Here is a 14,346-nt window from a genome sequence, read left to right on the forward strand (position 1 = left end):
TGGCTGCTACTGTAGGCCTACACTAAAACACCACACATTGGCTGCTACTGTAGGCCTACACTGAATTCCACACAATGGCTGCTACTGTAGGCCTACACTGAACACCACACAATGGCTTCTACTGTAGGCCTACACTGAACACCACACATTGGCTGCTACTGTAGGCCTACACTGAACACCACACAATGGCTGCTACTGTAGGCCTACACTGAACACCACACATTGGCTGCTACTGTAGGCCTACACTGAACACCACACAATGGCTGCTACTGTAGGCCTACACTGAACACCACACATTGGCTGCTACTGTAGGCCTACACTAAAGCACCACACAATGGCTGCTACTGTAGTCTGAATGATAGAACAGCTATTTCCATGTTAAAATATTATGGGATGCCTTTTCTCCTTTGTTTTTGATGGTAGGCCACTCTGATAGGTCTACTACATTACGATCAAATAGTCACAGCATCCACTTGGCCACTGTTAAAACGGTACCTTAGAGCAGGTAGTTTCTGTGTTCACAGTAGACGTGCCCTGGAAGTTGCACAAAATTTTCACAACGTTCCAAGTTTGACTCAGCAGACCTGAAATTTGGTCAGTGCTGAAAATTTGAGGGAACATTGGGTGTCGGAGATCTCTTTTCCTTGGGTGTCGGAGATCTCTTTTCTTTGGGTGTCGGAGATCTCTTTTCCTTGTCTTTGGGTGTCAGATATCTCTTTTCCTTGGGTGTCGGAGATCTCTTTTCCTTGGGTGTCGGAGATCTCTTTTCCTTGGGTGTCGGAGATCTCTTTTCCTTGGGTGTCGGAGATCTCTTTCCCTTGTCTTTGGGTGTCGTGGAGATCTCTTTCCCTTGTCTTTGGGTGTCGTGGAGATCTCTTTTCCTTGTCTTCGGGTGACAGAGATCTCTTCTCCTTGTCTTTGGGTGTCGGAGATCTCTTCTCCTTGTCTTTGGGTGTCGGAGATCTCTTCTCCTTGTCTTTGGGTGTCGGAGATCTCTTTCCCTTGTCTTTGGGTGTCAAGAGATCTCTTCTCCTTGTCTTTGGGTGTCAAGAGATCTCTTCTCCTTGTCTTTGGGTGTCGGAGATCTCTTCTCCTTGTCTTTGGGTGTCAGAGATCTCTTCTCCTTGTCTTTGGGTGTCGGAGATCTCTTTCCCTTGTCTTTGGGTGTCAAGAGATCTCTTCTCCTTGTCTTTGGGTGTCGGAGATCTCTTCTCCTTGTCTTTGGGTGTCAGAGATCTCTTCTCCTTGTCTTTGGGTGTCGGAGATCTCTTTCCCTTGTCTTTGGGTGTCAAGAGATCTCTTCTCCTTGTCTTTGGGTGTCGGAGATCTCTTTCCCTTGTCTTTGGGTGTCAAGAGATCTCTTCTCCTTGTCTTTGGGTGTCGGAGATCTCTTCTCCTTGTCTTTGGGTGTCGGAGATCTCTTCTCCTTGTCTTTGGGAGGTGGTGCGGAGCAACCTTACTTTTTATTTCATTTTTTTATTCAAGAGACATCAAATACCAATATATGCATTTTTGTTTGTGTTTTTATTTACAGTGTTTGTCTGAATTACAATAAAAATGCTTGAATGAATTGTTTGAGATGCCTCATCTTGGTGATTTCACTGGCGGACATGGACGACAGCTCATAGACTTCACATCCAAAATGGCACCCTATTCCCCTATATAGTGCACTACTTTAGACCTCAGACATGTCTTTGGATCCCGAATCAAAGCCCTAACTTCAGGATGGGATACCAGGTCCAAAACAAGTATTGTACTATAAAAAAAGGGTCCAAAAGCAGTGCACTATGAAAGGGAATATGTTGCCATTTGGGACACATGGTTGTTGGTCAGTGCTGTATTACAGTAGAGCTGACTCTGAGCCGGACCCAGCCAGCAGCCTTGGCAGACAGACAGCGAACACCACAGCAAATATGGCCATTCTTCTCCTCTCCGCCGCCTCAGTGACTCTCTCCTTTCTTGCCCACAACCTGGTCAAATAAAAACACAAACCGTGTGGAGAAAAGAAGAAAAATGCAAACAATTAAAACTATACGTTTCCATCCAATTGTTCTAGAGATTTTCATATAAATATATATATTAAATTCACACCAGTGTGTTTCCAACAAACAGACGTGTTGCAGTATGTGATGAGGTAGTGCCGACAAAATTAACTTTTCGCTGAAGTTCACACGTACCGAATAACAATAAATAAGCAAATAAAACTGACGTTAAATAGTAAATGCGACTACTCTGGTCTTGTCACGGGCCTACTCTGGTCTTGTCACGGGCCTACTCTGGTCTTGTCACGGGCCTACTCTGGTCTTGACACGGGCCTACTCTGGTCTTGTCACGGGCCTACTCTGGTCTTGTCACGGGCCTACTCTGGTCTTGTCACGGGCCTACTCTGGTCTTGTCACGGGCCTACTCTGGTCTTGTCACGGGCCTACTCTGGTCTTGTCACGGGCCTACTCTGGTCTTGTCACGGGCCTACTCTGGTCTTGTCACGGGCCTACTCTGGGCTTGTCACGGGCCTACTCTGGTCTTGTCACGGGCCTACTCTGGGCTTGTCACGGGCCTACTCTGGTCTGGTCACGGGCCTACTCTGGGCTTGTCACGGGCCTACTCTGGTCTTGACAGGGGAGCTCTAGACAACAGCTGGCAGATACAGTGCAGGAAGGCTAGTCTACATGATGACATTATGGATAAGAGAGAGAACGGTTTTATTTGTCAAAACGGCAGTCAAGCATCGAACGTCATGTCACCGGAATAAGACCCTCGATATTTATTGGAAAGGAGCATCAAGATCACTGCACTTTCACCACCCTGTGACGTTTCTAAATTATTTATTCTGTAGCCTAATAAACTGCAGGGTTTTCCTGAGTCCTAGTGGGAGGATCACACACCATATCATGGCGTGACTCCAAGTTTACGTCCATATGATGGTTAATTGTATGAACATTTTCACATTAAAAAAAGGCATTTCACCACCATTTCTCGCATAATTAATTTTTACAGACACAAAAAACATCCACCACGTCGAATGAACAAATGATCTGTCAGCGTTTATCAAATTGGACCGAAAACTACCCGTTTTCATCACAGACATCGTGATTTTTATTTATACAGAATTACTTTACTCTCAGAAAAACACTACGCGGTTATAGTCACAGTATTTTGTATTTGTGTTTTGTATATATATATATATATCATTGCAGATCTCGTACAATCTCGACAAGGACGTTGTGAACATACGGTAGTAGACAGGTTCCATCTAACGTGGAATACTCCCGATACTGTTGGCAGAAACGCCAGATCTTACCCTTTTGAAATCGTTCATGTTCGTTGCCTGTACAGGGGTCCCGATAAAAGTAAGGTAATTGATTTTAGTCGTCTCTTCATCCCCTTGATTGTTCTTCACAAACATCTGTTAGAACAAAAAACCGGAAGAACCACAGATTATATCATTACAAGGGGACACAGCCAGTAGAAACGAAAGGATTTCAATTCACACAGGTTTGGTTGGAACCTAAATTGCAAATCAAGAAGTATTGAAACTCACTATATGCAATAAGAGAGATTCTTTATATCACAGCTAGAGCGTAATAAACTGCAGTTGAACAGGAGAGTACCACGTTTTGCCACTAGATGGCAGCATTGTCCTATATTTACATAACTAATTACACCTGGGCAACATCTCAATAGTTAAATGTGGCTTTCTCCCTCTCCTCCATCAAAAACAGAGTTAAAAGGAGTTTCCTGAAAGGCTTAAACTATATATATATAGTTTAAGCCTTTCAGGAAACTTCTTTTAACTTTAAGCCTTTCAGGTACTCTCCTGTTCAACTGCAGTTTATTACGCTCTAGCTGTGATATAAAGAATCTCTCTTATTACATTTTTATTCATCTGTTATTTATCTGTCTCTTTTTCAAGTGAGAAAGTAGAATATACACTGCTCAAAAAAATAAAGATCTAGGATGTGATCTAGGATGTGATCTAGGATGTGATCTAGGATGTGATCTAGGATGTGATCTAGGATGTGTTATTTTTGAGCAGTGTATATATATTAGTTACACTGGGAGACAACATAAAACACAACAATAAATGATATCGAAGTAGTCAGTTCTCTTTATGAACGAGCAGCGCATCGACCTACTTACGGTGACGCTCTGAACGTTCTGGAACTTGACGTATCTCAGCGGAATCAACCCGTCGTCCTTGAAGTCCTCCTCGGCCAGGTCCAGGGTCTGGGTGGCCTCGCTCCGCTCGGCATCGTCAAAGTCCATGGAGCGAGGAAGGTTAATGAAGATCTTCACACACTTTGGTGCCTGGGCTGTTGGGGAGGGACAAATGGGACGTATGAGACAACAAGGCAACCCAAGCTGGCATGGGGAAACTCAACACAACACATGACTGTGATCGTTCCAATAAAACGCCAACATCTAACTACTCAATGGGCAAAGGATGATATTTCAAAGGCTTTTCCTGAATAAAATTAGACTAGTACGGGTGTTTTACTAGGGAAACGGATAAACATTTATGAAACACCCGGGGAGAGGAAGGACTCACCGAAGTCAGAGGTCTGCAGCTTCATGGAGTACAGCTTGACAGGTTGGTTAAAGGCCATCGTAACGAGGAGCTGAAGGGGGTGAAAATATGGGTTAACTGAGGAGTGTAAACTACACACTGACACCTAAATCTACTAAGACGGTTTAGCCTGCAGGTTGGCCTGAGGTAACAGAAGGTAACACCAGTCAGGAAGACGGTTTAGCCTGCAGGTTGGCCTGAGGTAACACCAGTCAGGAAGACGGTTTAGCCTGCAGGTTGGCCTGAGGTAACACCAGTCAGGAAGACGGTTTAGCCTGCAGGTTGGCCTGAGGTAACACCAGTCAGGAAGACGGTTTAGCCTGCAGGTTGGCCTGAGGTAACACCAGTCAGGAAGACGGTTTAGCCTGCAGGTTGGCCTGAGGTAACACAGAAGGTAACACCAGTCAGGAAGACGGTTTAGCCTGCAGGTTGGCCTGAGGTAACAGAAGGTAACACCAGTCAGGAAGACGGTTTAGCCTGCAGGTTGGCCTGAGGTAACACCAGTCAGGAAGACGGTTTAGCCTGCAGGTTGGCCTGAGGTAACACCAGTCAGGAAGACGGTTTAGCCTGCAGGTTGGCCTGAGGTAACACACCAGTCAGGAAGACGTTTAGCCTGCAGGTTGGCCTGAGGTAACACAGTCAGGAAGACGGTTTAGCCTGCAGGTTGGCCTGAGGTAACACCAGTCAGGAAGACGGTTTAGCCTGCAGGTTGGCCTGAGGTAACACCAGTCAGGAAGACGGTTTAGCCTGCAGGTTGGCCTGAGGTAACACCAGTCAGGAAGACGGTTTAGCCTGCAGGTTGGCCTGAGGTAACACCAGTCAGGAAGACTGTTTAGCCTGCAGGTTGGCCTGAGGTAACACCAGTCAGGAAGACGGTTTAGCCTGCAGGTTGGCCTGAGGTAACACCAGTCAGGAAGACGGTTTAGCCTGCAGGTTGGCCTGAGGTAACAGAAGGTAACACCAGTCAGGAAGACGGTTTAGCCTGCAGGTTGGCCTGAGGTAACACCAGTCAGGAAGACGGTTTAGCCTGCAGGTTGGCCTGAGGTAACACCAGTCAGGAAGACGGTTTAGCCTGCAGGTTGGCCTGAGGTAACAGAAGGTAACACCAGTCAGGAGAAGCATACATATGAAAAAGTAACCCAACAGACAAGACATTGTTTTTCACCAGGTGAGTGATATTTTTATCCTCGTTAATATAGAAAAAGGACAACAGATGCCAAGTTCTCACCTGTAAAGTCTACTAGAAAGTAGCCTGTCACCTGTAAAGTCTACTAGAAAGTAGCCTGTCACCTGTAAAGTCTACTAGAAAGTAGCCACACTGGAGGTGAACAATTTCAGCACATTCAGACCGCTCTGAACTAACGAAGGAGACGCTGACGGCGATCCCATCCTCAGACTCACCTGCTCATCGCAGTCAGACTCCAGGTAGGTGGTGTCCTTGACTAAGCAGTTGTCAAAGCCGCTCTCGTCGCTCTCGTTTAGGCACTCGCAGCCAGCTTTGTTCACAAACGGCATCAGGTCCATCTGAACACACAGAATCAAAATTATTCAGACAAGGCAAGCCCGTGTTAAGGCCACATTACAAGGCCGTGTTAAGGCCACATTACAAGGCCGTGTTAAGGCCACATTACAAGGCCGTGTTAAGTCCACATTACAAGGCCGTGTTAAGTCCACATTACAAGGCCATGTTAAGGCCACATTACAAGGCCATGTTAAGGCCACATTACAAGGCCATGTTAAGGCCACATTACAAGGCCATGTTAAGGCCACATTACAAGGCCATGTTAAGGCCACATTACAAGGCCGTGTTAAGTCCACATTACAAGGCCATGTTAAGTTCACATTACAAGGCCATGTTAAGGCCACATTACAAGGCCATGTTAAGGCCACATTACAAGGCCATGTTAAGGCCACATTACAAGGCCATGTTAAGTTAAGTCCACATTACAAGGCCGTGTTAAGTCCACATTACAAGGCCGTGTTAAGGCCATGTTAAGGCCACATTACAAGGCCGTGTTAAGTCCACATTACAAGGCCGTGTTAAGTCCACATTACAAGGCCGTGTTAAGTCCACATTACAAGGCCGTGTTAAGGCCACATTACAAGGCCATGTTAAGGCCACATTACAAGGCCATGTTAAGGCCACATTACAAGGCCATGTTAAGGCCACATTACAAGGCCATGTTAAGGCCACATTACAAGGCCGTGTTAAGGCCACATTACAAGGCCGTGTTAAGGCCACATTACAAGGCCATGTTAAGTTCACATTACAAGGCCATGTTAAGTCCACATTACAAGGCCGTGTTAAGGCCACATTACAAGGCCATGTTAAGGCCACATTACAAGGCCATGTTAAGGCCACATTACAAGGCCATGTTAAGGCCACATTACAAGGCCATGTTATGGCCACATTACAAGGCCATGTTAAGGCCACATTACAAGGCCGTGTTAAGGCCACATTACAAGGCCGTGTTAAGGCCACATTACAAACACAAGAGCAGCTTCACAGCGTGCAGCAGCGCCGCCTGAAATGTTGACTTTGCTTTAGAGAAACGCAGTATCCTTTTGAGCTTTAAACGCAGTATCCTTTTGTAGTGGCCGGTTAGCTCTGCTTCTGTCTCTTCTGAGATGTTTAGATTTGAGTCATTTAGCAGAGCGACTGACGTTTTTTTTAAGAGAATTCATCTTAAAAAGATAGACATGTGGTTGTCCCACCTAGCTAAGTCATAGCGATTAGAGTCGGGACGATACCATAATCTCAATGTCTTTTTTTTTTTTTTTTTACTGGCAAAAAAATGAAAACACAAAACAGACCAAACTCTTTAGTCCTTTAAAAAAACCTGCTGTACGTAAAATATTGTGCTATAGCTCGGATAAATAAATAAGACTCTCTCTGACAACATAGTGACGTTTGTTTCCAACACGGTATTCTCCTAAAGAAGTGAAATCTGTTTTGTACAGCGATACTGGTATAATCCCAGCTCTAATAGAAACGACACGTTTCCTCAATGAAGTAACTATCAGCAAAATCAGAGCTAGTCAGAGGCCTGTCCCAAAGTACTGCCATACTGGACCCAGAATTGGCTTGGCTTGGTCAGTCGTATTCACAAAACTTCCGCAGTACGCTGTGGTACGGTCCAGGAGCTTCTGAGTTTGGCGTCCCGTCTCGGGACAACGGGGAAAGGAACCCGCTCTGTTATGGGGCAATTCCACTGGAAACAGAATGATGCCGAAACTAATCACCAAGCCGACTGGGTGAATAGTCTGTCGATGTTCAGACACTGAAACCTAATTTCTACTGTGAGTCGCTATCGATAAGAGCGTCTGCTAAGTGAATAAATTGTAACTTATTATAGGAACATTCGGAGTCTCGGCATCATTATTTTACAGTGGAATTGCCCCCCTTATACACTGAGTATACTAAGCATTAGGAACACCTCCCTGATATTGAGTTCAACCCCCCCCCCTCTCCCCTCAGAACAGCCTTAATTCTGGGCAAGGACTCTACAAGGTGTCGAAAGAGTTCCACAGGGATGCTGGCCCATTTTGACTCCAATGCTTCCCACAGTTGTGTCGAGTTGGCTGGATGTCCTTTGGGTGGTGGACCATTCTTGATACAGATGGGAAACTGTTGAGCGTGAAAAACCCAGCAGCGTTGCAGTTCTTGACACAAACCGGTGTGCCTGGGAGCCTACTACCATCACCTGTTCAAAGGGCACTTAAATATTTTATCTTGTCCATTCACCCTCTGAATGGCACATATACACAATCCATGTCTCAATTTGGTATTTTATTAGGATCCCCATTGGCTGTTGGTATGTTATTAGGATCCCCATTGGCTGTTGGTATTTTATTAGGATCCCCATTGGCTGTTGGTGTTTTATTAGGATCCCCATTGGCTGTTGGTATTTTATTAGGATCCCCATTGGCTGTTGGTGTTTTATTAGGATCCCCATTGGCTGTTGGTATGTTATTAGGATCCCCATTGGCTGTTGGTATGTTATTAGGATAACCATTGGCTTTTGGTATTTTATTAGGATCCCCATTGGCTGTTGGTATGTTATTAGGATCCCCATTGGCTGTTGGTGTGTTATTAGGATCCCCATTGGCTGTTGGTGTGTTATTAGGATCCCCATTGGCTGTTGGTATTTTATTAGGATCCCCATTAGTTGTTGCAGTAGCAGCAGCTACTCTTCCTGGGTTCCACACAAAACATGAAACATAATACAGAATGACATTATACAGAACATCAATAGACAAGAACAGATCAAGGACAGAACGACATACATTTAAAGAAAGTGCACGTAGCCTACATACCAATGTTTACACACAAACTATCTAGGTCACATGGGGGAGAGGTGTTCTTTTATCAGTTTTTTTGAAACCAGGATTGCTGTTTATTTGAGCAATATGAGATGGAAGGAAGTTCCCTTCAATAAGGGCTCTATTTAATACTGTATGTTTTCTTGAATTTGTTCTGGATTTGGGGACTGTGAAAAGACCCTGGTGGCATGTCTGGTGAGGTAAGTGTGTGTGTCAGAGCTGTGTGTAAGTTGACTATGCAAACATTTTGGGATTTTCAACACATGAATGTTTCTTCTAAAAAGAAGAAGTGATGCAGTCAGTCTCTCCTCAACTCTTAGCCAAGAGAGACTGACTGTATAGTATTTATATCAGCCCTCTGATTACAATTAAGAGCTAAATGTGCCTCTCTTTTCTGGACCAGCTGCAGCTTAACTAGGTCTATCCTTGCAGCACTGGACCAATTCCCCTTCATCTGGGGAGGCGGCATTGTAGCCTAGTGGTTAGAGTGTTGGACTAGTAACCGAAAGGTTGCAAGATCGAATCCCCGAGCTGACAAGGTACAAATCTGTCGTTCTGCCCCTGAACAAAGGCAGTTAAAAATAAGAATTTGTTCGTAACTGACTTGCCTAGTTAAATTAAGGTAAAAAATAAATGAATCTACATTGCTTGAAGTGGATTTAACAGGTGACATCAATAAGGGATCTTAGCTTTCACCTGTGTAACCTGGCGGGTAGGAGCCTTGGAACTAGTTGCTGGATGAAACCCCCAAGCTGACAAGGTAAAAAAATCTGCCCCTGGTCCTCGACGGGATAATTTATTTGTAGAAGGACTGAAAAGCTTAGTTCTGGTGACTTTTTAAAAAAGTACATTCTACTCTAAAAAATGAATTGAGAAAAAAAGTATATAAAATATAATTTCCACCTCCAGTAATGAGCCCAAAAACATACTGGTTTAAAAAAATAATAATTTTACAATAATTTTCTTAAAATATTGTTTATCCCACGTGTAACTCTGTGTTGTTGTATGTGTCAAACTGCTTTGCTTTATCTTGACCAGAGGTCGCAGTTGTAAATGAGAACTTGTTCTCAACTGGCCTACCTGGTTAAATAAAGGTGATCTGGCCTACCTGGTTAAATAAAGGTGATCTGGCCTACCTGGTTAAATAAAGGTGAAATAAATCAATAAAATAAAAAAATAGGAGCAACAACAGCTCAGCCACGAAGTAGTAGGCCACAGAAGCTCACAGAACGCAACCGACGAGGTTCTTAGACTTGCTTTTCAATGAGAATGACAGATCTATAAAACACACATTTCTATGTGAATTTGGTCAGGTCAACCCCCCCAAAAAAAGGGGTACACATATTTCAGCTTTAATTAAAGCCTAAGACGTCAGATCATGAAACACAAGTTCAAACACATTTTTTATCTAACCAAATGATTAGATGGCCTGCAAAAATGGTTTTTCAATTTTAAAAACGCACAGAAAGAAATACTATATTGTTCCTTCACAGGAATTACCGTCTTCAGAGAATGTTTTTTGTAATATATCTACAGATCATCTCTGTCTGGAGCACATAAAGCATTAGTAACAGAATGCGGATGAGGGAGCCAAATGAACGTGATTCGGGTTCCTGACGTTCACCACAAAAAAAAAAAAATGACCAGCAATGTTGCCTCTAAGACATTCTTGAAACTCTGGTTGTCATTGTATTTTTGTAAGATGATCCCAGAATTGAAGGAGTAGAGAAATAAACGTGATAGAAATGGAAAACTGGGAACCAAAACTGATTTCAAAAGAGTTTTTCCCGTAATTGCTTTAACAATTGTTGTGCATTGACTGCTGGTGAGAACACGTGTCTCCCACGCTATGGGTCTCACAACTTGAATGTGCGTGGAGAGGAATATTTAAAAGAGTATATTATTTACCTTGCATTGAACACAACAACAAGCCAACTAGGTATATAAATTAACTATTTTACTACGAGGTTGTCTGATTTTGTTTTAATAACATTATAAAAATAGTAGCACTTGTAAGTAATCCATCCACCTGACAGGTGTGGGATATCAAGAAGCTGATTAAAACAGCATGATTATTGCACAGGTGCACCTTGTGCTGGGAAGAAGGCCACTAAGTGTGCAGTTTTGTCACACAATGCCACAGATGTCTCAAGTTGAGGGAGAGTGCAATTGGCCTGCTGACTATATGAATGAGCTTTTGCCAGATAACTGAATGTTAATTTCTCTACGTTAAACCTCCAACGTTGTTTTAGAGAACATGGCAGTATGTCCAACCAGTCTCACAACCGCAGACCACGTGTAACCACGCCAGCCCGGGACCTCCACATCCAGCTTCTTCACCTGATCGTCTGAGACCAGCCACCTGGACAGCTGATGAAACTGAGGAGTATTTCTGTCTGTAATAAAGCCCTTTTCTGGGGAAAAAAGTCATTCTGATTGGCTGGTCCAGGCTACCCAGAGGGCGGGCCTGGCTCCCAAGTGGGTGGGTCTATGCCCTCCCAGTCCCACCCATGGCTCCACCATGGCCCAGTCATGTGAAATCCATAGATTATGGCCTAATGAATTTATTTCAATTGATTGAGTTCCTTATATGAACTGTAACTCTGTGAAATTGTTGCATGTTGCATTTTTGTTTAGTATACTTTGCCACTATTTTTTTTACTTTAGTTTATTTGGTAAATATTTTCGTAACTCTTCTTGAACTGCACTGTTGGTTAAGGGCTTGTAAGTAAAGCATTTCACAGTAAGGTTCTACACTTGTTGTATTCGGCGCATGTGACTAATAAAGTTTGATTTGATTTTAATATATTTATTAATTTGGAAAGTATATGTATAAGGCTATGCCATCTCCAAACCAGTCAGACCCCCTGGAGATGTGAATTGCTACTCTGAACTCAAAAACGAATCTCTCCAGAATGCATAAGACGGAAATCTGTTGCAGTGACTGACAACTTTGACCCCTTGCTTCAGTCATTCACAGAAGTTTAAAATAGACAAAAAAAATGTCTGAGTGATATCAATTCATCATATACTCACATATCCCTTGGGAATGTCTGAGTGATACCAATTCATCATATACTCACATATCCCTTGGGAATGTCTGAGTGATACCAATTCATCATATACTCACATATCCCTTGGGAATGTCTGAGTGATACCAATTCATCATATACTCACATATCCCTTGGGAATGTCTGAGTGATACCAATTCATCATATACTCACATATCCCTTGGGAATGTCTGAGTGATACCAATTCATCATATACTCACATATCCCTTGGGAATGTCCGAGTGATACCAATTCATCATATACTCACATATCCCTTGGGAATGTCCGAGTCCTCGTTGCTTCCAGGGTCGTTTTCTACATGCTGCTTGATCTTCTCCTCTAGTCCTGAGGCATCGGCACCCTGATAGAGGTCGACGCGCACTTTGTTACGGAAAAACAAAAACGTTGGCGTGGCAGAGATGTTGTTGGCGGCAGCCGTTGCCTGAGAGAGAGAAAAAAAACGAGGGGAGATTGACATTGAAGTCACATGCCTAACCCCACACACACTAGATTTCTTCATCTGTATTGCTCAATGAATGACATGAGGAGGTTGACATGTTTGAGGCTATAAATCTTTTTTTTTTTTTTTATGTTTACAGTATCTCCTATGACGACAACAACAACAACAACATAATGGAGTACCTGGTGTTTTGATTACGATACAGTAGGGTGTATTATTAAAACTAAAAAATAACCTCACCTGACAGACGTGTACATCGACTTCAAGAAAAACCACGTGTGGGTACTTGTTACTCAACATGTTGAAAGCGGGGGATATTCTGACACAGGGTCGACACCTGGGGAGAGAAGGAGTTTATTAGGAAGCTGGTATTGTCGCGACTACTGTTGTTGTTGTTATTTTTGACGTTAGCGATCATCAAAACGGGCTGTTTATGAACCAAACTAGAACTAAAAAGTTGTAAGCCATACACGTGGATTAACTAAAGCTAAAATAGTAGCTAGGTACGTGTTCTTCATCCCGGGGTGTATTCCTTCTGGCTTTTTTGGTTGCAAAACGTTTCTTAAACGGAAACAAACAAAACGTGCCTACCTGAGGTGTATTCATTACGTTTTGTTCTGTTTACGGGAAACAAACAGAACAATACGTGGAGGGGCCTACGTGATTTTATCCAATATAAACTCTTGTTTTTTGCGTTTTCCGTTTGGAGTAAACGGTGTCTGTTGCACGTTTTGGAACAGAGGATTTTTTTTTCGCAGAATGTGCGTGAATGAATACACCCCTGAATTTGTCCAATATAAACTATCGTTTCCGTTTGCAACTGTTTTGGCGGAATGAATACACCCCGCTAGTTAAAAGATGTGTGTACCCCTTTCACTGGGAAATTCATTGTAGATGCCTATCAAAACCAACAGATAGCTAGCATTGTTGTACCACAAATTATACAGAAAACATTTCACTCTATTGCAAAGTAATTGTCAGACTACTGGGTTGCCAAGTACCGCAGCTACTCTGTGGAGTTAGCTTAACATGCTATCTTAGCCTGTCTGATATTGCTAAGTCATAGCTGGCTAAAGCTAACCACCGTTAGCTAGTTAGCCAACGTTGGCGTAGCTAACAGCGTGGTGTTGTCCTGAGTTATTTTATCACGCTTTTAAGTAGCTTCTTTGAAAGTATTCCCGATACACTACGAAAACCCGAAACCAGTTGACCTACTAGGTAATTATACATTTGCCAATGAAATTGGATCACCCACTTCAGTTTAGATCCGGTCTAGCATGCTAGCCAAGGCCTGGGAATATATTTTGAACCTTACCCTGCCATTGTGAACTTCACTACGGCAAGTCTCGAACCGGCGGCTGTTAACTCAGGTTGAAATTCTGAATCATTCCCGATTACTTTTACCCCGACCATTTTTACAGAATACAACTGTAAATATAGTATTTTATTTACTTCCGATTATATAGAAAACAGTGTCACACTGTGTAGACACTGTCCAAAACTCAACTCCTCTCTCGAATCAAAACACTTTCCTGAGTTCCTTGACGAAAGTTGGCCAGTAACCAATGAAAACCAAGCAGGGTGTGGTCAACTTGACTCCACAGCTCAAATGAGTACTGATCCAAGGTCTGGTTTAAAAACCTTAAAGGGTAGTTTAACGATGACATATTTTACATTCCATCTGACCCAGAAACGCATTGAATATCGACACAACATTTAGAGAAAACATTCAGATAGAATGTCCCACACGAGACTTGTCATTCAAAAATGAACGGATTAATGGATTTTTAATTTCAATTTTTGTTATTTATTTGATATTATTTTTGATATTTTTTTGATATTTTTTGTTATTTCCTAGTCTCTCAGTCAACACAGCCAGCTGAGCAACTGTATTTCTTCCCATAGCATAGCATAGCCAGTTAACCTAGTTAGCTTAAAAGCTAAGC

The 14,346-nt window shown here is 43.0% G+C and overlaps 2 protein-coding genes across 2 annotated transcripts; both read right to left on the reverse strand.

The window, feature by feature from the left end:
• Window positions 1-575: 575 nt before the first annotated feature.
• On the reverse strand, window positions 576-1,921 carry LOC139409626 (nuclear speckle splicing regulatory protein 1-like). The gene is made up of 2 exons (XM_071155048.1): window positions 1,895-1,921; window positions 576-1,037 (listed from the first exon to the last, which is right to left on the reverse strand). The coding sequence occupies exons 1-2, from the start codon at window positions 1,919-1,921 to the stop codon at window positions 576-578; spliced, it is 489 nt and encodes a 162-aa protein (XP_071011149.1).
• LOC139408266 (thioredoxin-like protein 1) lies at window positions 1,506-13,960 on the reverse strand. Its single transcript, XM_071151954.1, has 8 exons — window positions 13,716-13,960; window positions 12,641-12,737; window positions 12,209-12,382; window positions 5,969-6,091; window positions 4,550-4,619; window positions 4,141-4,313; window positions 3,302-3,406; window positions 1,506-1,970 (listed from the first exon to the last, which is right to left on the reverse strand). Exons 1-8 carry the CDS (start codon window positions 13,811-13,813, stop codon window positions 1,941-1,943), a joined length of 870 nt encoding a protein of 289 aa, XP_071008055.1. The 5' UTR covers window positions 13,814-13,960; the 3' UTR covers window positions 1,506-1,940.
• Window positions 13,961-14,346: the final 386 nt, after the last annotated feature.

This window comes from Oncorhynchus clarkii, chromosome 5 (assembly GCF_045791955.1).
Source record: "Oncorhynchus clarkii lewisi isolate Uvic-CL-2024 chromosome 5, UVic_Ocla_1.0, whole genome shotgun sequence".
In the NCBI taxonomy this organism is placed as follows: Eukaryota; Metazoa; Chordata; class Actinopteri; order Salmoniformes; family Salmonidae; genus Oncorhynchus; species Oncorhynchus clarkii.